Here is a 23,708-nt window from a genome sequence, read left to right as displayed (position 1 = left end):
TAAATAAGGGACCAGGAAAATGAATAACTATAAGAAAGTGAAAATCAAAATCAACAAAAAACTATGAACCAGAGACACTTTTAGGGGGGCGGGGGCGGGAGGGGAGAGATTGGGATCAGAATGGGGGGGCTGCAATTGTATGGGGAATATAAAAATAAAATTTATTATTTAAAAAAAAAAAGGAATAGTGATTCTATCTGTTGGATGGTGGGGCGTGATGAATGGGAAGAACCATCAGGGGATCAGACAGGTAAAGACCAGATCACAGAGGGTCTATAAGCTACTGTAATGACTTTGGTTTTACTCTGAATAAAAGACAGGGTTTTACAGCAAAGGAAGTATCAGTCAGCCCTTATCTTACTAAACTTATTAGCACTATGTGATATACTTTACAAACTTTCTATCTGATCTCATTCAACCGGGTGGCTTAAATACCCACTCAGATTTATATCTCTAATTCAACCCTGCCTCTGAATTTCAGAATGACATACCAATGAATATCTAGTTTATGTTTAAGTAGAATCACTGAAGCTGCTAAAGCAGGGACACCAGTAATAAAGAAGTTATTACTATAATCCATGTAGATGAGGGTGACAGCAGCAGACTGTGTTAAAGGTTGAATTCAAGCCATTATTTGAAGATAAATATGATAAGGTTTGGTGATAGGTTTAGATCAAGTGTGATACAAAAATTTAGATCGAAGCAACCAAAGGTGAAAAAGCTATCTATGACAAGTGAAGGTCTGCAGTAATTTGGGGAGATAGAAGATCCAAGAGAGCTAGTACTACAGATTGAATTATGACCCCCCAAAATTCATGTTGAAGCCTGAAACGCCAATGTAGTGTTATCTGAAGATGGGGCTTTTGGGAAATAATTACATTTAGGTGAGTCCTGAAGGTAATCTTTACGACAGGATTAGTGCCCTCATTACAAGAATCCCTTGATGATTCCCCCCACCTCCCATTCCCACTCTCTCCCTCCATCTCCCTCCATGTGAGGATATAGCAGGAAGGCACCTGTCTGACAGGCAGGAAGAGGGCTCTCACCAGAACCCAACCATGCTGGCACCTCTAGTCTCCAGATCTGTGAAAAACATTTGTTGCTCAAGCTACCCAGGCTGTGGTATTCTGTTATAGCAACCTAATTAGACTGAGACAGGTAGTACTGCAGAAAGTGGTTCAAGGAGGAAAGAATCAACCATGTCAATGACACAGATGGTTGAGTCAAATAATAATTGTGAGTTAAAGAGTATATTGAACACCTGGGATGGTTTTGGTGAAGGTGACTGAGTTACCATAGCAAAGTAGTAGCAAACTGGAACAAGTTTAAGACTAGAGAGAAGGGAACTGAACCAATGAGAAAAGAATATTTTTAATAAATGCAGGAAAACACCTCTGCATATGACAAGAGCTGGCTTAATTAATAAGCATGAAAATCATGATTACAGTGACCTCAGACTTGTATGGGGACCTCTCAGCATCTCTGACTTCTTTTCAAAATTTGGATATAAATATAAAATCTAAGTGACACAAATCAGTAAGTATTTAGTGGTCACACAATAAAACCACTATTTCCTACTAAAGGCAAATTCAAAAGAGTGTAAGAGTGTGAACTGCACTGTAGAATTTTAAGAGTATGAAAACCAGAAAGAGTTCTACCCACAGTCATCTGGAATTATGGCCACAAATTTGAGAGTCTTTTTCTATAAGGGAATCTGTAGAAACAACTAAATTTTGGTACAAGATTAACTTTCAAGTATCCTAGGATATAAAAATATTCTCTCTCTCTCTCTCTCACACACACACACACAGAAACTAGAAAGAAATCTATAGTTACCATCGAAAACTATGCTAGTCTGTACTGACAAATCAAAAATTACATGTGTTTAATGGTGATTGTCGTTATAAAGGCATCTATATAATACCTCTTTTCTATAATCATCCCAATTCAGTTCTCTGCCCATCAACTCAACAATTCTCGGCAGGGCTTCCTCTGCTGCCTGGACATTCAAGAAGGCCAGACGAGTGCGTCGTGAAATCATATCCACTGCTGTGCAGGCATACTCCTTAATCCCATATTTCACCTGTGTTTGAATTAAAGTAAAATTAATAGTTTAGACCTTTTATGAAACAGGAAATAAAGTTTCACTTAAAAGAATTAATGCTTAGGAAAAGTGACATTTTTCCTTAGACTCTGTTTCTTCAGTAGGTATGAGACAAATAGTGACATCATATTAAGTTCCCCATCTGCCTGCCAAGCGTGTCTGGAAAATGGACAAGTTCCTGAATGGAACCTGGCACAAACATGCTAAGTGCATCTCTTCTCATTTACCATCCACATTAATTATTTACCTCTTTATTTATACTTAATATGGATGTTGATTTGCATAGCTAAGTAGGCAAAAAGTAAGTGTTTCAAAGTTAGTCTCATCTCTAGACCAACGTTTTCTGCCTCAGAGTAACTAGATGATAGAACACCTGTATCTTAGAAATCTTGTATCCAATCAACAAGCAAATGTTACTGAACACCTAGTTTTTAAGGCACAGTGAATCACAAATAAATATAAAGTATGGTCTCCATTTTCAGAAAATATGAAAGTTTGATGAGAAACAAAGCTGAAATTTTTGAGAAGTTATTGTCAAATCAAGATATGTCATTACGGAGCATATGAGTAGTACAAACTTGAAGAGCTTCAAGATCACAAAAGAGGCAAAATGCTATCCATTAATAAAATGGGATAAAGCTGTAGAGGAGAAGGAAATCCATATTTTCTATTATTATCATCACTACCACTATCACATCAGAATTAAAATGAAAATGTGTAAAAGAAGGGATTTGTGCTGGGCAACTTTTTTGCTCCAGGTTTTAGCTGACATAATATGCACTAAAACTTACATATATATGACTTTAAAAAAAAAGATGAGAAATAGGTATTCCAAAGCTGAAAGGAAACTGCCACATGGCTATTCACTTACCTCTGCTTCAATGTATGGAAATTCTGACACAAGACGCACTCCAACAATGGGCCATCTCTTTCCCGTCACACTTGCCATTTTGGCCACCTCAAAGGCTTTGTCACCGTAGGTGGCAGCAAGATGCTGTGCCACCTAGGGAAACAAAATTGCATTAGTCAGGAACTTTGAATAGCAACAGCTTCTAGGTACAAAGCAAAAAATCTATGTGCTTATCTTATCAGTTTTTAGAGTCTGTAACTAATAGTTCTAGGAGAGGATTAGATTTTGATTTTCTGGGAGGAAACCACTTGCGCTCTGAATGCTTAGGCCAGCACTAACTCTACTACACATGGATCACTGTATCAGTGACTGATGAAGCTTCAGCTTCACTCTGCTCTCAATATCACTTCTGAAGAACAGCTTTCCTTATGCTTGAGACAGAAAGAACTTGGGATGCCCAGTCTTTTAGGAATAAACCAAACAAACTCCAGATTTGAAAATAAAATTTAAATGTGCATTGCTTTTTAGGCAACTAAAGCAAAGCAAGATCATCTTTTCTTGTTTCTCTTAGTCCACTTCTACAATATGAAGACAGTAATAAAACTAGCAAAAAGAAACTCTCAAGTCAGGGAGACCATAAGACAGCTGTTCTATTACTAGCTAAGGTAGAAAATAATACGATGTTACAATGCACACCCACCTCACTTTCAAGTCCATAATCCTGGACAAGCCTAATGTAGAGTGTGGGGCTCCAATCTTTACCCCCTTGCAGGAAAAGCCCAACGGTTCTACTTGGGCCTGCTTTCAAATTATGAGTCTTGATAGCAGCATTTATGGTATCTTCTGCCATAGATCGATAAGTTGTCCACTTTCCACCTACAAAAAGTAGGTAGTAAAGATAAGTAATTCATTCATTATTTTCCTTATAATTTACCTCTTAACCTAATGATGATAAAACTAACCTCTTATTTATTAAAAAAAAAAATGGCAAAGTAATACATAAGGCTTTCTCAGAATCACACAAGCATAAAAATCTCTGTTCATTTAGGATTCAGAGAGCACCCAGGTGACAATTTTAAGTCAAGCACCTGTTGAAAGTGCACCCAAACACCAGCACAATAGCCACACCTGCTATAGTGATGAGGCCACTGTCACTGACATCCACAACATGATTTCGGGAGATGGACTGAGTATCTGCAGACTTAGGATCTGTGACAAGGGGACGGATACCACTCCACGCAGCCAGGACGTCCCCTCTTCTCACTAGAAGGAGCAAGGCAAAGGTTGAGAGGGTTACTCAACAAAATTATGAAACAGTCACTAAGCAGAAAAGAGTTCAGTAAAACCAAGATATGAATATGCTTTAAAGGGGGAGAAAAAACTTGGAAGAAGTGAGTGGATACTTACAAGAACTCAGAACCTGTATTATAGAGATAATTTCCGTTTTAAAAAGCAAAGAACCTGAAAATCAGGCACTGGCAACAAAAAGGAAATAAAAGAAAAATATTAGCAACCCTCAACTGGGGCAATCTGGATTAGTTAAAAAGAACAACAAAGCAGAAACAAAACAAAAACTAATAAATGCATAACATATTAAATTCCCTCCTAGAATACATTCTGCTATTGCAGGGAAGGCAAAGATCCTTTTTAGACAAACGAGGCTGATAACAGATATTTTCTCCCCTCATCAATTTCAGCCCCTTGCTGAGAATTTATAGCAAGTCTACCTTCTCAAAGCACTTGACATACATGTTTCCTTTAATTTAATCTCACAAAGTCACAAAGCATTGATTATTATTATTCTCACAGTACAGAGAAGAGAGCAGATTGGGAATGTTTAACCAACTTGCCCAAAGCAAACATCTTATAAATAGTAAAGCTATGTCAAAACTCATTCTTTCTGACTTCAAAGTCTGTAATTTTTACCCTAAATTGTACTGTCTCTCAACTGTGGGTAATACCTTTTTTGTTTCTCATCCCATTATAATTATCACTGTCACAAGAACAGGTATACTAGCTTCTTCTGGCAGGTACACAATACTTATTTTACAGCATGTAGAAATTCTTTGAATATTCAATATATCATGAAATTTTCTTATTAACTCTGCCAAAATACAATTTCCTTCCGTAGTAAAAAATTGGTAAAGTTTACAACAGCATTAGATAGCTGTTGCCTAGTGCTTATTATGTTCCAAAAAATGTCTGAGAAGTTGTGGTTCTGGTCTACCATCAGATTGAAGGGCAAGACCTAAAGGCAGAGATTTCAAAATGTACTCTTCTTTATCTAGATCAGCATCAGGAACAGCTTAGCTCGTTTCCTTTCCACTTTCCACATAAAGGAGCTAACCATGAGTGGCAATCCTAACAGTGTAGACTATCGGAAGGTGAATGCTTACATAGTCCAGCAGCACTTACTTTGGTAAGTCAGTAAATTCATTCCTGGAGAATAGAGAAGTGAAATTTTGCTTACTGTCTTCACCATCTAACTTCCAGACTTTACTCATATTGATAAAAACTTGATTACATACAATCTTGAATATACAATACAATGGGAAAACTGGATAGCCACATGCAAAAGGATGAATTTGGACCCTTACCTTACATGGTGTATAAATATTAACTCAAAATGGATTAAAGATCTATATATAAGAACTATAACTATAAAACCTTTAGAAGGGGGCCTCCCTGGTGGCACAGGGGTTAAAGACAGCACTATCAAGCTACTGCCAGTCACTGCAGCATGGGTTTGATCCCTGGCCAGGGAGGTGACCCACATGGTGCAGCAGACCTCTTCTGTCTTGCCCACTGCTCCCCTCAGCAGTGTATTTCAGTCAAGTCTGCCTGTTCTGCTCTCTTCTCTGCCTCTGGTGAATCCTCTCACCCTCCGCAATGTACCCTACCTCTTGTATGCATAAATAAGTAAATCTTAAAAAAAAACAAACAAACAAAAAAAAAAAAACCTTTAGAAGAAAATATAAGAAGAAAGAGTCATGACATTGGATTTAGCAATGATTTCTTGCTTGTGACACCAAATGCAAAAAAATAAGTAAAATGTACCTCATCAAAATTAAAAACTTATATACAGAAAGGGACATAGTCAACAGAATGAAAAAGTAGACTACACAAAGAGAAAATATTTGCAAAATCATATAAAGGATTCACATACAGAATATGTAAGAACTCCTAAAACTCAATAACCAAAAAAATATAAATCTGATTGAAAAAGTAGATCAAAGATGTGAACAGATGTTTCCTCCAAAGAAGATATACCAATGGCTAATGAGCACATAAAAAGAAGCTCAATATCACTAATTATTGGAGAAATTAATATGAAAACTACAATGATATAAGTTCACTGCCAATAAATATATTGGCTACTATAAAAATTGGGGGGAAAAAGGTATTGGCAAAGACGTAAAGAAATTGGAAGCCCTGGGCATTTTTGAAGGGAAGATTAAGAAAGATGTAGTTGTTGTGGCAGTTCCTCAACACAGAATTACCATATCATCCAGAAACTCTACTTCTGGGTAAATACACAAAAGAACTGAAAGCAGGATACATTTGTACACTTTCAACCCCTTCCCCCACGTTGACGGTGACATTATTCACAACAGACAAAAGGTAGAAGCAACCCAAGTGTCCATCAACAGATAAATGAGAAAAACAAATGTATGCATACATACAATGGAATAATATTCAGCCTTCAAAAGTAAAGAAATTCTGATACATGCTACATACAACATGCTACAAATTTATCGTTTGAAGATATTATATTAATGGAGATAAAACAGTTCTCAAAGAAGACACATTGAATGATTCCACTTATATGAATTACACAGAGCTCTCAATTCAAAGACAGAAAATAGAATGGTGGTTTCCAGGGGTTGGGGGAAGGAGAAAATGGAGAATTTGTGTTTATTTTCTTTTTAAAAATTTATTTATTTATGCATACAAGAGCTGGGGTACAGGCCAGAGATGCGGGGGGTGAGAGGATTCACCAGAGACAGAGTGGGGAGCAAAACAGGCAGACTGACTGAAATACACTGCTGAGGGGAGCAGCAGGCGAGACAGGAGAGGTCTGCTGTGCCATGTGGGTAGCTCCCTGGCTGGCTGGGGATTGAACTTGTGCTGCAGTGGATGGCGATAGCTTGACAGCGTGGTCTTTAACCCCTGCACCACCAGGGAGGCCCTCATTTCTTAACTTTACATATATTATAGTAGATCTTCATTCATGCTTGCCTTATATGCACATTCACCTACTGACTACAATTTATTGCAAACCCACCATTAGTACTTCTGCTGCTTTTATTTATTTATTAAGATTTATTTATTTTTGTATACAAGAAGTGGGGAACAGGCCAGAGGTGGGGTGGTGGGATGGTGAGAGGATTCAACACAGACACAGTGGGGAACAGAACAGGCAGACTGACTGAAATACACTGCTGAGGGGAACAGCAGGCGAGACAGGAGAGGTCTGTGCCCTGTGGGTCACCTCCCTGGCCAGGGATCGAACTAGTACTGTGGTGGCTGCGCACAGCTTTATAGGTTGCGTCTTTACCCTTTGCACCACCAGGAAGGCCCATTTCAGGGATCTTTAATCAAACCCATATTTGAACACTGTAACAGAAGAAGAAGAAACATAACAAACTGCTAGGGAAAGCCTGAGGCTCCCAGACTGGGTAACTGGAGACCAAAGGGAGTCTCCATGCCGAAATTCTACTCCTACATCTGCCCTCTGGGGGCTGCATTCTCTTAAACAGGTTTAACCTTGATGGTATCCATGGAATACGGGTTAATTCTTGCTTCACACAATTCCACAAAAGTCCTGTAAACCTCAACACAAATCGTGCAATGTTTGAATTTTTATAAAAAGCTTAACTAGGAAATGACCACTATTTTCCATTAGAGTCAAAATAAAATCACCCTCAGAGTCAAAAATAAAACTCAGTCAACCACTTAGAACGTCACTGTGGTCACCACAAAGACTGCAGAGTGTGCCTGAGAAATTCCTCAGGTAGCCACACTGATCAGGAATTTGGTTTCAAGTCTTAAAGCCTCTGACTGCTTTTAAAATTATTTGATGGAAAATTAAGACTTTTTCAGAGTAAAAAGCATTTTTTACTCTGTAAAAGTATTTTTCAGAACATTTGAAGCATAAGAAATAATCTTTGTGGCAAATGCTTTCCCCTTTTCTGGTATAACAGACAGAAAATTACATCTACGAAACTGTGTTGTCTAAACCAAAGACTGAACTGAAATGAGTTTTTCATTCATAGATGAACATTAAATAAAAAACATTCTGTATACTGATACCATTTTTAATCCTTACGTTTGAAATTGATACTCAGGAAAAAGAAAATACTACCAAGAAAGATTCACAGTATGTTAGGAAATTTAATTTATTTTGTTTAATATCTTAGCATTCAGTTTCTTAGCCAGAGAATTATATCAGATGCATGTTGAGGTTAAACTTAAAAAATTATTTAAGAATAATCAACTTTAAAATCATATTTAAAATGTGAATCTGTCTTTATGGTTTTTAGGGCATACATTATCAGATCAGAGGGTAGCTGAATAGGGTTATCTATCAGTTTTCTCTCACCATTGTCATTTAATGATTTGTATACATTATTCAAAAAGCTATTTTTTTGCTAAGGAATAAAGAATTTGAATGTCTCCACCACCCATAGGGATAAGGCCATAGAGACAACCTATGTCTGTGGAGCACAGCATAACTAAACTAAACACACAAAACCTAACTTCTAAACTATTGCATAAAAGACAGCAACTAACTGAATGAAAGATTTCTCTCCTTATCACCTGTTCATCTGTAGTATAAACCTGGTAAACAGCTAAACCCTAATTAAAGTACTCTGAAGAAAGAGATTCAAAAGCAGAGTATAGTATTCAAAAGTAGAGAGAGAATATAGAGAATCATTAAGATATCTTTTAATTCTGCTTGGAAATGGTGCAGCTGGAATGTAACCATGGGGGAAACAATCCTTGGAATAAAGCCAACTTTAAGGTGGTCGAGTGAAGAAAAGCAAAGGCCCTGCATCTTAGGCATTGCTGAACCACTAAGTGAATCACCTCTTGAGCCTTCTCATGTCTGTGGCTCTCTGTTTACAAGATAACATATATCCTTATTTTCCATAACAAAAAATGCAAATTCAATGACAGTTAAATCAAGTATTTTATATATACCTTTAGATTTTTTATATATACCCTGGATTTGTCTCTAGTGATGGAAATGTTCTATATCTACACTCTCCAATTCACTAGTCACTAGGTACCTGTAGCTATTAACCACTTGAAATGTGGTTCATGTGAGTAAGGAAGTGAATTTCAAATTTAATTTTAACTAGTTTAAATTTAAACAGCCACATGATATGCACAAGCACAGGCTGTGAATTTGCACAAGGCAGCTCTAGAGTAAAAGCCCTTGAGCAGATCTTAAGTCTAGTCCTGGTAGATCCTCAAACTGTTACTTTCACTACAGCTACCTTTTGCCCACATCTCTAATGAAGCATCCTTTCAGTGGAATTTGATGAAACTTCCTTTGCTTATGAGAATTCAATCTGTTATAATAAGCTTCCCCCCAAATATTTCACTGTCATAATTTGTTCCACCTTTGTCATTTCAATGTATCCTCCTCTGTTACTAAGCTCATGAGTTCAAAGAAATGAAAAATATTTTTAACTGAATTAAGTACTCCCACCCTCAAGATTTTAAGCAGAGATCTGTTCTATCATTCAGGTTGTAGCCAAGAGTAAACACCACCTCTCTAAATGTCCATAGGAAAAAAACAATAAATAAACTCAACCCAAACTTTCATGTTTCGGAGCTCAAAAATTCATCTTGATTTTTCTGGTTCTCACACTGCCAGGATAGCTAAACAAGATGGCATTACTGTTTCATCTTTCTCACCATGTTAAAAGTCTTCAGCAATGTCAATTCTAATATTTCTCAATACCCCAAATAGTGAATCAAGTAGAGGAGGATCATATATAAATATTAAATGAACTATTAAAGCATTCTTTGAACTTTTTATGTCAAACAATAAGAGCTGACATCAAAAAATCAAAAGCAAGGATACTTGGGTCTCTGAGCCAATATGTTAAGGCTTTATATAAGGTTTCCAATGACCATATAGTTAAACAATTGGATATTCCCTTTCAAAATAAATGAACACTTTAAATAAAACAAGATGACAGAAAACAACATTACTATTAAAGTTGAGAAAAATCCTCATTAAGCACCACTTATTAGAGTGGCTCACCCAGATGGTACTCAGTTGATTTTTTTAAGTGCCAATTGCCCAGATGTTAAAAAACCCAAGATTACCTCCAGATTCTATAAAAATACTTGGCATTATTTTCAAAAGAGTAGTGAGAAAACAAAATAGTCCTGCCATTACGCTTAAGAATTATTTTTATTACATCCCCCAAGAATAACTCATTCAGGCTTTAGCATATATAACACATAAAGAGTAAGCTATAAATAGTAAAAATGATCATTTTTCATAGCCTAAGTGTTACATAATTGTTTCAGATTACAATTCATATTTTTATTCTTAAAAACTTGGCAAGACGAGTGTTTGTTTTAAAAATTAATAGAAAATAAAGCTCACAGGAAGTGACAATTAAGAGCTAAATGCGTGGCTTTCCTTCACATCAGTTATTTAGGCATACGTTTTGGGGTGTTCTTTCTCATGTTTGCCACTTTCAAAAAATCAATAAAAAGCATGTGAAAATATCTAAATGAACACAGGGGAAATAGTGTCAGAAATCAATACGTCTCTACCAGCATGTTTAACCTGCTGAAATGAAGTGTTAATCACAGAAATAAGATACCATATTACATTTATAAACTAATGAAACTAGAAAAAGCAAAGCGTGTGACACTATAATTAAACAGCTGGAAGACATCCAAGCCTGTGTAAATTGATAACCCTGGTACAATCTCTGGCAGTGAAAAGGCAGGTCTGCAGTGAGTTGATATGGCCAGCTCAGTTGTTAATTGAATAACAGGCAATCTATAAACACTACTAATTGCATATGTGAAAACCTGTGTACAACTACAGAAGCTGCCTAGAAAAGCACTCCAGAAAAACTACATGGATAAAGCACTCGGCAGATCTTCTGCCTCTCTCAATCCAGTTAAGTCATAGCTTAGTTTCACCACTGCATCCTTCTGATTAACCTCGACACAGCAGACTTAATGATACATTTTTCCAAAGATCATTTTTCTTCCTAACTCAACACACACCACACAACTATCAATTACCCATTTCAGAAAAGAACAAACAAGTAATCTAGAAAATTCAGCCTGTGAATGGAAAGCTTTCTAAATTGTAAAAGAAGGCATGGTCTCATTCCCAACAGGCAAAATGCTTTTCAGAATTGTTCTGACGCATTTTGCAGAAGTGTGGCAGCTGCTGTGAACAGCATGAAGTGTTAAGATTTGACACTTTTTTTTTTTTTTTTTCTGAAGGATATAGCCATTTGGGGAGGCTCAGAAACTGTTGTCAATTTTTCCTTATTCATCCATTCTTTTTAAATGATTATTCCAACCCTGGTGGATACAAAGCATTTTAAAACTATTGCTCTAGGACCTAAACAAAATTTTTATTTTTAAAATCTGCAGCAGAGACAGATTGGCCCAAGGAATCATTTATGTGATATGAAACCTTCTCTAGTTTAACACTCAATCCAAACAAGGCCAGTGAAGAACAAAGAACACTATCATTCTGAAGGTATCTAGCAGCTTCCATGAAATGAATTGAGATACTTAATCCTCTCCTTCGTGAACACAATATCACATCATGAAACCCAGAATCACTAGCCACAGCACTGAGTGGTATTCAGAAGCACAAGGATTAGTGCCAGACTGACTTATACTGATTTCACGTCCCAAAACAAATGCGCTATGGACAAGAAACTTAGTCACTGGGCTCAGTTTCTTCATCTGTGTAGTGGGAATTACAGAATATACCTCACGAGGGTGGTACAGGGAATCAGATAATATAATCAACATGCTCAGCAGAGTATTAAGCACAAAATCAGTAATGATAGAGTTTTGAAAAAAATAAAATATGCACTACCCTTGTCAAACAAGTGGAAAGTCTAAAATATATGCAGCAACAGCATGCAAATAACTGAATGGTGCCGGAAGCAGAGTTTCTCTTTCACTTCATCTGCACAGGAGAAAATACCAGGTTTCACCAAAATTCCATTGAAAAAACATGAATTTAAAAGACTTTATGGTATAGACATATTTCATCTAACACTCTACCAAGACTGTGGGTACTTTCTGAAAGATGAAGTCTTCAATCCATTAAAAATAAAAGTGAAGGGCCTCCCCTGGTGGCACAGCATTTGAGCGCTGGACTGTGAAGCTGCCCGCAGCCTCTGCAGCGCAGGTTCGATCCCCGGCCGCTGGCGAGGGTCCCACATGGCATGACAGAAACCTCTCATGTCTCACCCGCTGCTCTCCTCAGCAGTGTATTTCGTCAGTCTGCCTGTTCTGGTCTGCCTGTTCTGTTCCCCACTCTGGCTCTGGTGAATTCTCTCTCCCTCCCGTGCTTCTGACTATACCCAGTGCTTGTATAAATAAATAAATAAATCTTTAAAAATAAATAAATAAATAAATAAAAGTGAAAAGAATCATTGTAATCTATTTTAAGGAAGTAACAAAGGTATGACAAATGGGGTACACAGGGAAATAAATATATAAAAGAGCTATCACTTGTGCTTTCACCCCAGGTATTTGCTACCTAAAAAACTACCTGGACATCTCAAGATGTCCCCCAGACCTCAAGAGAAAAGCCTGATTTTCAGCACTTACATAGTTATTTCAACCACTTTTACCAAAAATCAGAATAGCTAGAAATTATGTCTTCCAACAATTCCCTAAACAAAAAGGTATGTCAATTGAAAAGACCTTGATGGTCCAAGCAGGACATTCCATCCATTAAAAGGCAGAATAAAAGTGAGGGGTACAGGATCTAGTTGCTGTTACAGCTCAAAGTTCATTTTGTGGTGGAAGTCCCACCTGCGATATGGGCATGACGGCCTTTTGGAACCTACACCTATTTCCCGCACATCCCGCCTCTCAGCACATGCAAGCAGTTAGATTTCTCATAGTTACTGCATTTGAACTTTAAGAATTTGGAAACTGTCAACATAGAGCTCTCTGCTCTTGAATTAATTTTATCCCTTGCTCCAACAATCAAAACTTCCTGTCCTTAAGGCCCAGATACAAAACCATTTTTAACAAATATTATACCCAGATAAATGTGAAATGAAGCAAGATTCGCTAACAATAATAAATACATTAAAATATAAACAGACCCAGATCAAGCACCTCCTAGATTGCAGGGGGTGGGGGAGGGAACACAAAGCTAACATCAGTGTACTCTGAATATCTAAATATGGATAAGACGTCACTATTTTCTAAATAATTGTGTATGCAAGTGTATGAGAATAAATATCAATCACTTAGATTTTAGCTACATGCATTTAATACATTAATACTGTTATAGAAAGCCAAAGAGAATATACTCAAAATGAGATTATATCCCTTACTTTAAAATAGAAGAAACTAACAGTAATATAGTTTTAAGTACAACTAGGGGAGTCACCTAAACCATATTTTAAAGCTTATTTTTTGTAAATATGTGATCATTCAATGAAAAAAATCCTTTAGGGAATGAGAACTGATAGATGCTAGTGAGTCCAATCAAGACAAAATTAAATTCGTGTGTGTCCTCCCCTGACGCCAGTATTATGGAAAAGTCCTGATACAAATAATGAGGACTATTATTCAATACCTTAGACATTCTATGTGAATACAGAAAAATTTTCAAATTACCAGCATCAAAAACCGTGAAAGCACCTATTACTAATTCATTTCAATTCAAGACAATCACAAGTGGCATCATACCAGAAAAATAGTAAGCTTTGAAGTTGAATAAAGAATCCTCAAGGAGCAACAAGTGACAATATACCTTTGACTGCCTATACTGAAACGTGCTATACTAGAGTAACATTCTATGAGAGAACAAAGAATTGGTGTTTTCTAAAGAAAAATAGCATTTGCCAAGGTAAGAAGTTGGGTGGAAAGGCACGCCACAGGAAGCTTCAACCCAAACAAGGAATAAAGGTTTAAAAGTGCATGACCTGATGGGGAGATGATGAGAAACGATTAGACACCGAATATACAGAGGTTGAGTAGTGGAATATAAACCTGTAAAGAGTTGTAATAAGCCTTAGATTCCCTGATAGTTTAGAATTTTTCCTAAAGTCAATGAAGAGACATCCAAGGGATATTTTTGTGCAGGGAAGTGATGATCAGAACTGTGTTTTAGAGAGTTCTGATGGAGGGATCAGGCTGGGTGGGGATAGAAACCTGACACATAATAAAGCCAGTTAAGGCATCAATACAACTAAGTGAAAAATAGAAGCTAGGGTAATAAAGCGGGAAGGATTTACATGATACTGCAGGGTGGTCACAGATAGAAACCTGAACTGGACTTGAAAAAGAGAGGGCTGAACCAAAGATAAGCATGCCATTTATAGCTTGGGAAACTAAATATATAAATATATAGTGAGACTACTAACTGAGATAGGAAATACAGATGCGTAATGCTGAAGACTTCTAAAACTAGTCTGGATTTAAAAAAATATCATTTTTATGCTCATTGGAGAAAATGCTAAGATATCCAAATTAAAAGGAAGTATGCCCAGGTAAGCTAGGAAAGTTCTGTTGTTTCAATGAAAGCAAGCATGTTTATCCTACTTAACTAAATCCACTGTTCACGTTCTTTCTACAGTAGAAGCTCCAGCACTAAGCTTCTTGGAATGAATACCTCTATCCTCTTATTTCTCTGATTAATAATTTCCTGTGACTATCCTGTATTATGTAAATCAGACTTTCCTAGGCTCTAGAAATTAAAGAATACAAACATTTCATATTCTTATTGAAGAACACTATTGTTTAGAACTCATGTATGAAAAGCTGAAATACTGCTGTTAGAAATTATCAGAAAAGGACTATATGAGTTTCATGTGAATATAGAAAGTAGAGGAAGAAAATACTCAACTTCTTCACATTGTATTCTAATTTGCCACACAGAATTAGAGTAGGCCAGGCAGTAGATGAGTCAGACTGGAGATATGGCAGTTTCCCAACGAGAAGTGGACTGATTTGGTGGATATAAAAGAGGGAGAACAAACTTAAAGGGATGCATACATTACCTTCAACATCACAACTCAAGTAGTTACGGACTTCATTCAAAATAAAGTTGATATCTTCTTCTGAAGGAATAGGATGGTGTGTAATATCAGTTGGAGTGTCGGTAGTGCCAGCTATGGTCATCTTTTGCCAGGGTAAGAAGAAAATAACTCGCCCATCACTAGTTGCTGGGTCAAGAAGTCCCATACTTTCTGGGCTGAGGTAAAAAGAAGGGTCATATATTTCTGAAATTAGCAGAAGTTTTAATCTTCATCTACAGTCTAGGAGGTATTTTATTTACTGATTCTCATGTAAACAAAACAAGAAACACATGATCTATTAATTTTACTGCCACGACCTTAATCTAGAAATTTCTAAAAGAAAAAACAAGTTTGGTAAGTAACACAAAGGAATGGAGGAAGTATGATCATAACAATATCCCAGACAAGAACCAGCCCTCCCCTTCTCAACAACTGAAGGTTAATTAATAAAGTGAGCTTCACCTTCCAATTGTTTTGGTTTTTATATTCCTTGGGCCATTCACATCAGATAATGTCAGCAGGATAAATGTCTATAATTTCTTTGATGATGGTCAATTAAAGGATAACTCTTCAACCTTTTTTCAAATCTATGACAAATATGTTCTTGAGACATTTGACATTTGGCACATCATTCAGAGCAGGTTTCAGAAGTACATGAGAAAAATTAAGGGCCTAACTTTCTAGAAAGTAAAATGTAATCAAAAAGGCCTTTACTCTTTTGTGATTAGATGAACTTGTACTCCTCACCAAATATGAGATTTCTTGCTTTATTCCAGATTTACAGCCATCTCAAAAAATGTTTCCATGAGAAAAGGGTTCAGTTTTCTACTACTACCTAACAAAGTACTAAGATAAGGTCAAAAAGGAGAGGAATATCTTATCAAGGAAATCTTTAAATAGAAGATGCTAGTGCATTATGCTATTAAATCAAGGTTCAAGGGTACCTCTTCTGACAGATTATATAAAACCTTCCAAAATATTAATCAAGAACTTTCATTAACATGTACTTAATATTCTAAAACACATAAAACACACTTGAAAGAATAGGCAACTGTAAGTAAACATTAAAAAATTCTGTCTAATTATGTTACTAAATCACTAGAAACTACTGTTTTAATTCACTAAAAAGTGTTGTATTCATTAACCACTCAAAGAAATTCGGTGAAGTTGTTAATGGAATAGGAGAAATCTGAGAGTGCCAGAATACAAATCTTTAGAAAGCTGTTTACTTTGATTGAATTACCATAGCAAGTCAGTGCTAAAGGTATTTTCTGTAAGTATATTCACAGTGTCTATTAATGCAATTTCTTAAATAGGAAACACAATTCTATTTAGTTTAAGTGAATTTCAAGAAATCTCTCATTCCCACAAATTTAAAAGGACATACAGTCAATATTTTATGTTTGCCATTTTGTAAAAAAAAAAACTTTTGAATTTAGATCAATTCAAATGTGCAAAGATGAGAGAACTTAATTTTTTTATGAAAAAGAAATCTACAATCAGCTTAGCTAATACGTCTCCTTTATTTAAGCAATGAAAATTATTAGGTCTTTCTTTGCAAAGACCCATCAGCAGCCCTATGAACTGCTTACCATGTCTACACAGTCTTTGTAGAAAATAACCACTGTCAACAGACTACTTGAGAGACACAAGAGAGAGTGGGACATGTAAAAAGCACCAAATAAGAATGTCAATCATTCAAACCACCAGCTAAGATTCCATTTTCACTCATTTACTGGAGGAAGAAATTTTTTCTTATATATTGAAAACCAGAAGTATCAATAATTTTTATCAATAATTTTGTATGACAATATATTTTTCTTTGTGTTTGTCATGCAACTCTAGAAATCTTAAAAGAAATTAATTATGTGTTTTGTAAGTACCTACTTTGATTCTCATATTATATGATTACTCGTATTAAATCAGTCACCTTGGGGTTGGAAATTAACTTAGTTTAAGTTTCCAATTTGATAAACAGTACTTTATTAAAATAAAAGGATAAATTCTATAGTTAATGACATTTAAGGAAAAATTCATATGTTGGTATGTTGTATACATAATCACTTTATTGACCAGTATCGTATGAAGTGTCTAACTAGATAAACATAATCAACTTCAGCATAAAATTATAATATTCAGCAACCGACACATGAAATACTGCTAGAAAAGCACAAGCATTGAATCCTTTAAAATATTTCAATGCAATAAAAGCAGTTTAAAGGGTGAAGGTGATGGTTGCCAACACACACATATCTGGAACCTGTAGAGAATCAACTGCTTAAGTGAAGACATATGTGTCAAACATAAAATTAACAAGCACAGAGGGAAGACAAAGCCATTAATGAATGATATAAAAATTTTAGAATCCACTTGGAAATACCTTTCATCAGTTCTAAATTACCTAATTCATATTCTCCCTCAGGGAAAGGTTTGTTTTCTTATGAAGGATTAATTTTGCAAGGTCACACTAAAGTTTGAAAATAGATACCAACTATAGTGATGATATATACAGTACAGTGAGGCACAGGTCCTTTTTCCATCTGTGATACACTTGACATCAGGGAGAAAAACTTGCTGCTAATGTATGTGTGTGTCTAGGATTAAATGTAATGAACATTTTTCTCATGCAGACCACTGCCTTCCTGAAATACCCTTATTCAAAATGAAATCAATTTATTGTTAACTGCTTAGCAATCAGTGCTAGAGCTAACAGTATGCACACATTATAGAAAAAAAAAATTGAACTCTTGTCAGTAGTAAAAAGTATCTGTGGGCTAGAAGGAGGAAAAGGCATTTTTCATGCATTTCAGTCATTTGGTATATTGCTGCTTTTTAAGATTATCTAGCCACAACTGACAGAAATTCCAGATTTGTTCTTAATGCAAACTAGAGTACCTTTGAAAAATAGGAGTTCTTTGTGTTGGGCTTTCTGAAAGTAAAATGATAATAGAAGGAAAAAGAAAAAAGTTGCTACTATGGCATGAGATCATTCTACAGGTGGGATGTCAGCTGGGATTATAACTTAATAAATACCATTAACAATAAATCTGGTGAAGACAACTGTGAAAACAGTCCAACAAAATACAGAGTACTGATGTTTCTTGCTCTTCATTTAGCAGCCTACATTCAATAAATTAGTGGTTACTGAACTCACTGCATTTCCAAACTCATTAGAAATAATAGGTCTAAGTTATCATGAGCTGGCTTGTAGGGCAGCCCAGAGCTCTGACTCATCCTGAGAACCTAGTCAAATCCTTGACTTATAATTGCTCAGGAGATTGATGAATGCAGGGAGCCTTTTCAGTCTATCTTCTGACCTACCTCCCCCTCCCTGCCCCAAATGACTTGCTTTGGAGAGCAAAGCTATTACTCTAGAACGCCAGAGCTACAGCTGCCTCAAGATCAATGCTCCAAGAGGGAGTAAACTCTAATCCAGGCCACAACCCAAAACCAAGAGGCTCCTGTGCAACAGTCTGACCAGGAAAGGGGCTGAACACCACTATCCAAGATCCCTGATGGGCTGTGCAGCAGGGGTGGTCCGAAGTGCTAAACGCAAATATTCATTTCTCCCAGAATAGAATGTGATCACTTATTGCATCTTAGATTCCAACAGACCCAGCTGTAACTAACACTTCTATGATTTATGGCGAGGGGCAGTGAAGCTAAAGCCAAATTTTTATAATTAAGAAAGGAGTTCTGTTTTGAAAATATTTCCTCTAGGTGATACAAATTTATATTTCTTAATAAACACCTATCTACTCTGTTGTTACCGTAATAAAGCACACAGAACAGTATGTGTTACATGACGTATTTCATGTAAAATTTTTAAAGGAAATACATTTGTACAAGTGTGAACATAAAATCTTATGGAAGGAATCAGGAGGAAGTGTTACCAATTACCAGAGAACAGAAGTCAGGGGGTGGGTGTGGACAGGACATGAGGAAGAAGACATTTTGTGTTGTTCTATTTTTTCTAAAATGATTGCTTTTATCTACTTATTTTTTCTATAGGGTTACGTGAGCAATAAGAGGAAGAATCATATTTTGTTTTTGTATTTAACTTCATATTAAAAAATGTATAGATGCTATCTTAAAATTTTGATTAATAAAAGCCACAGTCTCAATTTGGGCAAGTTAACAAAAAATACTTACTGGTCACTATTATATGCCAGATACTGTACCAGGGAACAGGGCAGTCAACAAAAAAAGATAAAAAGTAATCAAAGAATCATTTTCAAAATTTAAACAAGATAGGTACTATCATGAAATAAGGAACCAGAAGCTGAAAGAGGTAGCTTATCATGGTAACACAGTTAGCAAGAGGTAAAGTGATGAATAAACCAGGATGTTCTACACTAAGGGATCATCTTAACTTATTCTCCCTATTGTCTCCTTGACCGCGCACCCTGAAAGAACAAAATGTCTTCCCATTTTAATGATGGGGAAACTAAGGTTCATGAAATAAAATTTCTTGTCCCTAATGATGTCATTATTAAATGGCAAAATTCACATAGGGAATAATAAGTATCCCCTGACATCATGAAACAATAATGAAGGAAATACTAACACATGCGGATGTGTCTGATAGTCTCTTGAAGACATCTTAGAGATATCTTACATCTTTTCCACAGATGTAATGATTATGAAGATGATATATATGTGTAGAGTTTAGGTATTACATCATCACCTATTCCTAAAGACATTAAAAATCAACCCCCCCACACACCTCCTCACCCCAAAAAAGTCCTTATAATTTAGCTGGTTTTGCATATTCTTTTTAAATTGCATTGCTTTTCATTGAGGTAACATTATTTTATTACACTACATGTGATTAGGGGTTATGGGTTCACACCTCTTCAGATATATGTTATCATACTACCCCGACCAGCAAAGGACCAATAATCCTCCACCATAATCCATCGGGGTTCCCTCCCTTTATAAACCAACATTATATATATAATTGTGCCTGAAACTGTTGTTGAAAATTTCTCTATACACAAGAGACATTTTCAAAATTTTTTTTTTTCTTTTGAACTAAACTGATTAGCAGTTTTTCAGACTCTATTAGGTATCATTGCATAAATTATTATCAAGGAAAAAAATCTTGGTTTCTCCAGGCTAGACATGTAGAAAATGAGAAGGAAGCCTTGGTGTGAGTGGATAAGAAATTCTTTTTAATATTTTTCTTAGTAAAAGGCTAATAATTTTCTCAGCAGCAAAATATTTGGTAACTTAGGCTCTCTTCAGGAAAATTAACTTACCAAATAATAAGGAAGCAGCATCTATAACATATCAGAATAACATTCTAGGGCAGATAACAGACAATACATAGATTCTGCACATTTATTTTATCAAATATTAAAAGCTGTATATGTCCTCTATGTAAAATCATTAAAATAAGGAAGAGATAACTCTCATCCTAACCACATCACTTAGGAAAAAAAAAAATTACCTTTAACTCTTACCTACAATCACATTAACCTAGAGGTAATCACTATTAGCATTTAACGTTTTCCTTCTGGGGTTTTCTTTGTATATTTATAAAATGTTCAAATAATACCACACATACAACTGATCATCCTCCATTCTAAGCCAACACTGAATCATCAGTGGTTTCCTAGGACATTGAAGTTATTTACAATTATATTTTAATGACCATATTATAATTCCTTTATATGACTAGACCATAAATTGCTTATCTATTCCCCCAAGATTAGGAATAGTGGTTTCTAATACTTCTTGACTACAAGTAACATCATAATAAACATCTTGAACATAAATCATTATTTCACAGAGAACTTCTAGTTTGCCTACTAGATTTACCACACATGGTGCAAAAATGGTACACATGTTGCACACTTCTTGCATGGTCACATGAATATTTTCCATGGATGTCTTGAGCATGAGCGATCATTATTAATTACTTAGCTAGAACCATAAAATTGTTTCTTTATTAAAGATTTCAAATATATAGAATATATAGAAAATTAGAAGTTTCATGAACCCCTATGTGACCATCATCCAACTTAAATGATTTTTAATTAATAGCTATTCTTATTTCATCTCTACTGCTAACCATTTTTCCACCCCATTATCTCTGTTAATGCGTTAGTTTAGAAATTAAAAGTTTTACTTACTACAGTATTTTTCAAAATATACTTCATAAATTATAAACAAGAACACTTGGGTGGTCTTTATTTCCAGATTCATTATAAACATATTGTACAAAATTTAATGTTTTAAAATATATCCTTTATGGAAATTTTTGCAAAATTAAATTTTAAATGTTTTAATTAAAATTCCAGGTCTCTGAAGGTAAGTACTCTGAACAAAGCACAAAAATAGGACCCAAATCATTAACCTCTAAAAAGGAGTATTGTCATAAATGCTAAGAAATTCCCAAGTGTGGTTTATATTTTGTGTTTTGGGTAAGTTCCTTTCCTTACTTCTCTTCATTTTGAACAGTAAGCTAGACCATCTATTAGTAAGAAATGTGTGCTAAAAATAGCAGATATAAGCACTTTATGTAGCCTTCATCGCCTGGCCATGACCCCTAGTTGGAATAGTTACCTGTAGTAACCCGGCATCACAATATGGACGCCCGCACTGGGCTGGCAGATAGCTGCTGCGTTCTTATCATCCATTTTGCGCACGGTGTCTGTGAAAGGTCCCGTAGCATTGATAACACATTTGGCTCTCACATCAAATTCATGCCCTGTGTAAGAAGCAGCATCAATCACACACCCCATTTGTTTCTCTGCTCACCGATGCTTTGGATTACTAATTCATCTATTAACTTAACTTATGGCGAAGCATGTTGTATACCAGGCTAAGTGACATGAGCAGCCAAAGTTATTGAAAAGCCTCTCAAAAGTCTCTCATCTGAGTAAATTTACCCAAAGAAAGTCCAAATCAAAGAATAACATGCCACTTCTTCATTTCAGCTCTCAGTCTATTTTGCAGAGTGCCCAGAATAAAGTACATACATGGAGAAAGTGGGAAAAGTAAGCGAGTCACTTTCTCTTTTAATCTCAAATTTGTAAACAGCATTGCTGTGAGATGATGTATTTCACAGCGCTGGTTTTGTTCAGGGAAAACTCTGCCTACGTGGCCACAGATCCAGAGCAAGCATGAAAATCTAACCAAAGTTAAAGTGATTGACTTTAACGATGTGTAAATGCACTGCCTATGGCACCTAAGTGACACTTTGCAACTTGACACATTTATTTAATTTTATTAATAACATGTTTTTATAAAGAAAACAGAATGCATTCATAGCTGTGGGAATTTTGTGGGCATTTATTATCATTATCATTATTATTATTTAGCACAAAGGGGGAAAATTGCCAAGTCTCACAAGGGAAAATTTTCATGTTAAACCAGTCACTGTTGACAATAAGGAATATAATTAATATGACTCTGAAATCTGATTTAAATAAAAGAGAAGTGACAGAAAAATTATAACACAGTCATTATGTGCGGAAGGTAAGATGCAAAGAAATACCTCCCTACTAGAACCGTGGCATACCTGTGAGTACATCTCTGCACCGTGCACCGCTCACGCGTTCCAACCCTGTTTGGGGGTCTTTCTTCTTAAGCAAGTTCACAACCTCCATGTAATTGGCTGTGGCAGCCCCATACCTGGCAGCAGTGAGAGCAATGGCAAGGTTCATCCGTGCATCGTTGTGTTGTCCTGCAGCAGGGGAAAGCATCAGAGGAGGGACAGGAGTCACCCCCAGGCACAGGCTGGTGGTACAGTAGTGTGTCACAACAGATATGTCACATCTGTCCCTGTCACCCAGAGTATACATGATGGCTGGTCAGGTACTATGGGACATGATTTAAAAGTACGTGATCACTCTCAGTCAAGCATTTACCTGTATGCTTTTCGGCAAGCATGCTCTGTGTACCATAAAAAGGGTAAAAAAAAAAGTCTCTTTCCTACAGAACTCACACCAATTATCTGCAAGTTAAGAAGTAAGTGAGTATTCTCTCAATTTGGGAACATATGTATATGTCAGACTTATCCTAATACAGACAAACTGTATGCATGAACGTGAAGCAATTCAAAACTTCAGAATATTTGACACCCCAACTGGTGTTGATTAACAATTTTTATGAGTATGTGTTCTATCTAATATTCAAAATCAAGAGCTTAATCTTCCATAGAGACTCTCAGTATTCTATAAAAGGATTTTTCTTGGTTTGAATTTTGATAAGAGCTCCTGCCTTAAAATGTAACATTTTTTTTAATTGCACATAAAAGGTAAGAAATTAAGCAGGGCAAAATTTAATTACAGAACAATTCCTACCTGTATTGTTAAAGATTTATTGCTGAAAATTCCTAGTTAAAGAAAACTAAGGGGGAGGAGAAGGGGGGAAAGATGATTAATCACTTTAAAATACTAGCATCACTAGAGACTTTTTCTATTTATTATTGCCAGTGGAGTTAACGCTGACCAGGAAGAATTACTCTACA

The 23,708-nt window shown here is 35.9% G+C and overlaps 1 protein-coding gene across 3 annotated transcripts in view; it reads right to left on the bottom strand.

Moving 5' to 3' along the window:
• The window catches only part of GPD2 (glycerol-3-phosphate dehydrogenase 2), a 138,261-nt gene that overhangs the window by 14,742 nt on the left and 99,811 nt on the right, over window positions 1-23,708 (bottom strand). For all 3 annotated transcript variants that reach the window (XM_037523355.2, XM_037523354.2, XM_037523357.2), the window contains exons 7-13: window positions 22,758-22,922; window positions 21,800-21,944; window positions 15,212-15,405; window positions 4,083-4,217; window positions 3,655-3,830; window positions 2,976-3,107; window positions 1,925-2,083 (exon numbers count right to left, since the gene is read on the bottom strand). In XM_037523355.2, the coding sequence (XP_037379252.1) occupies window positions 1,925-2,083; window positions 2,976-3,107; window positions 3,655-3,830; window positions 4,083-4,217; window positions 15,212-15,405; window positions 21,800-21,944; window positions 22,758-22,922 (1,106 nt within the window). The remainder of the gene's footprint in view (window positions 1-1,924; window positions 2,084-2,975; window positions 3,108-3,654; window positions 3,831-4,082; window positions 4,218-15,211; window positions 15,406-21,799; window positions 21,945-22,757; window positions 22,923-23,708) is intronic.

Source organism: Talpa occidentalis, unplaced genomic scaffold (genome assembly GCF_014898055.3).
Source record: "Talpa occidentalis isolate TD23 unplaced genomic scaffold, MPIMG_talOcc4v2.1 talOcc4.3, whole genome shotgun sequence".
In the NCBI taxonomy this organism is placed as follows: domain Eukaryota; kingdom Metazoa; phylum Chordata; class Mammalia; order Eulipotyphla; family Talpidae; genus Talpa; species Talpa occidentalis.
The sequence above is the reverse complement of the archived record's forward strand: the minus strand, read 5'-3'. Positions and strand labels throughout refer to the sequence as shown.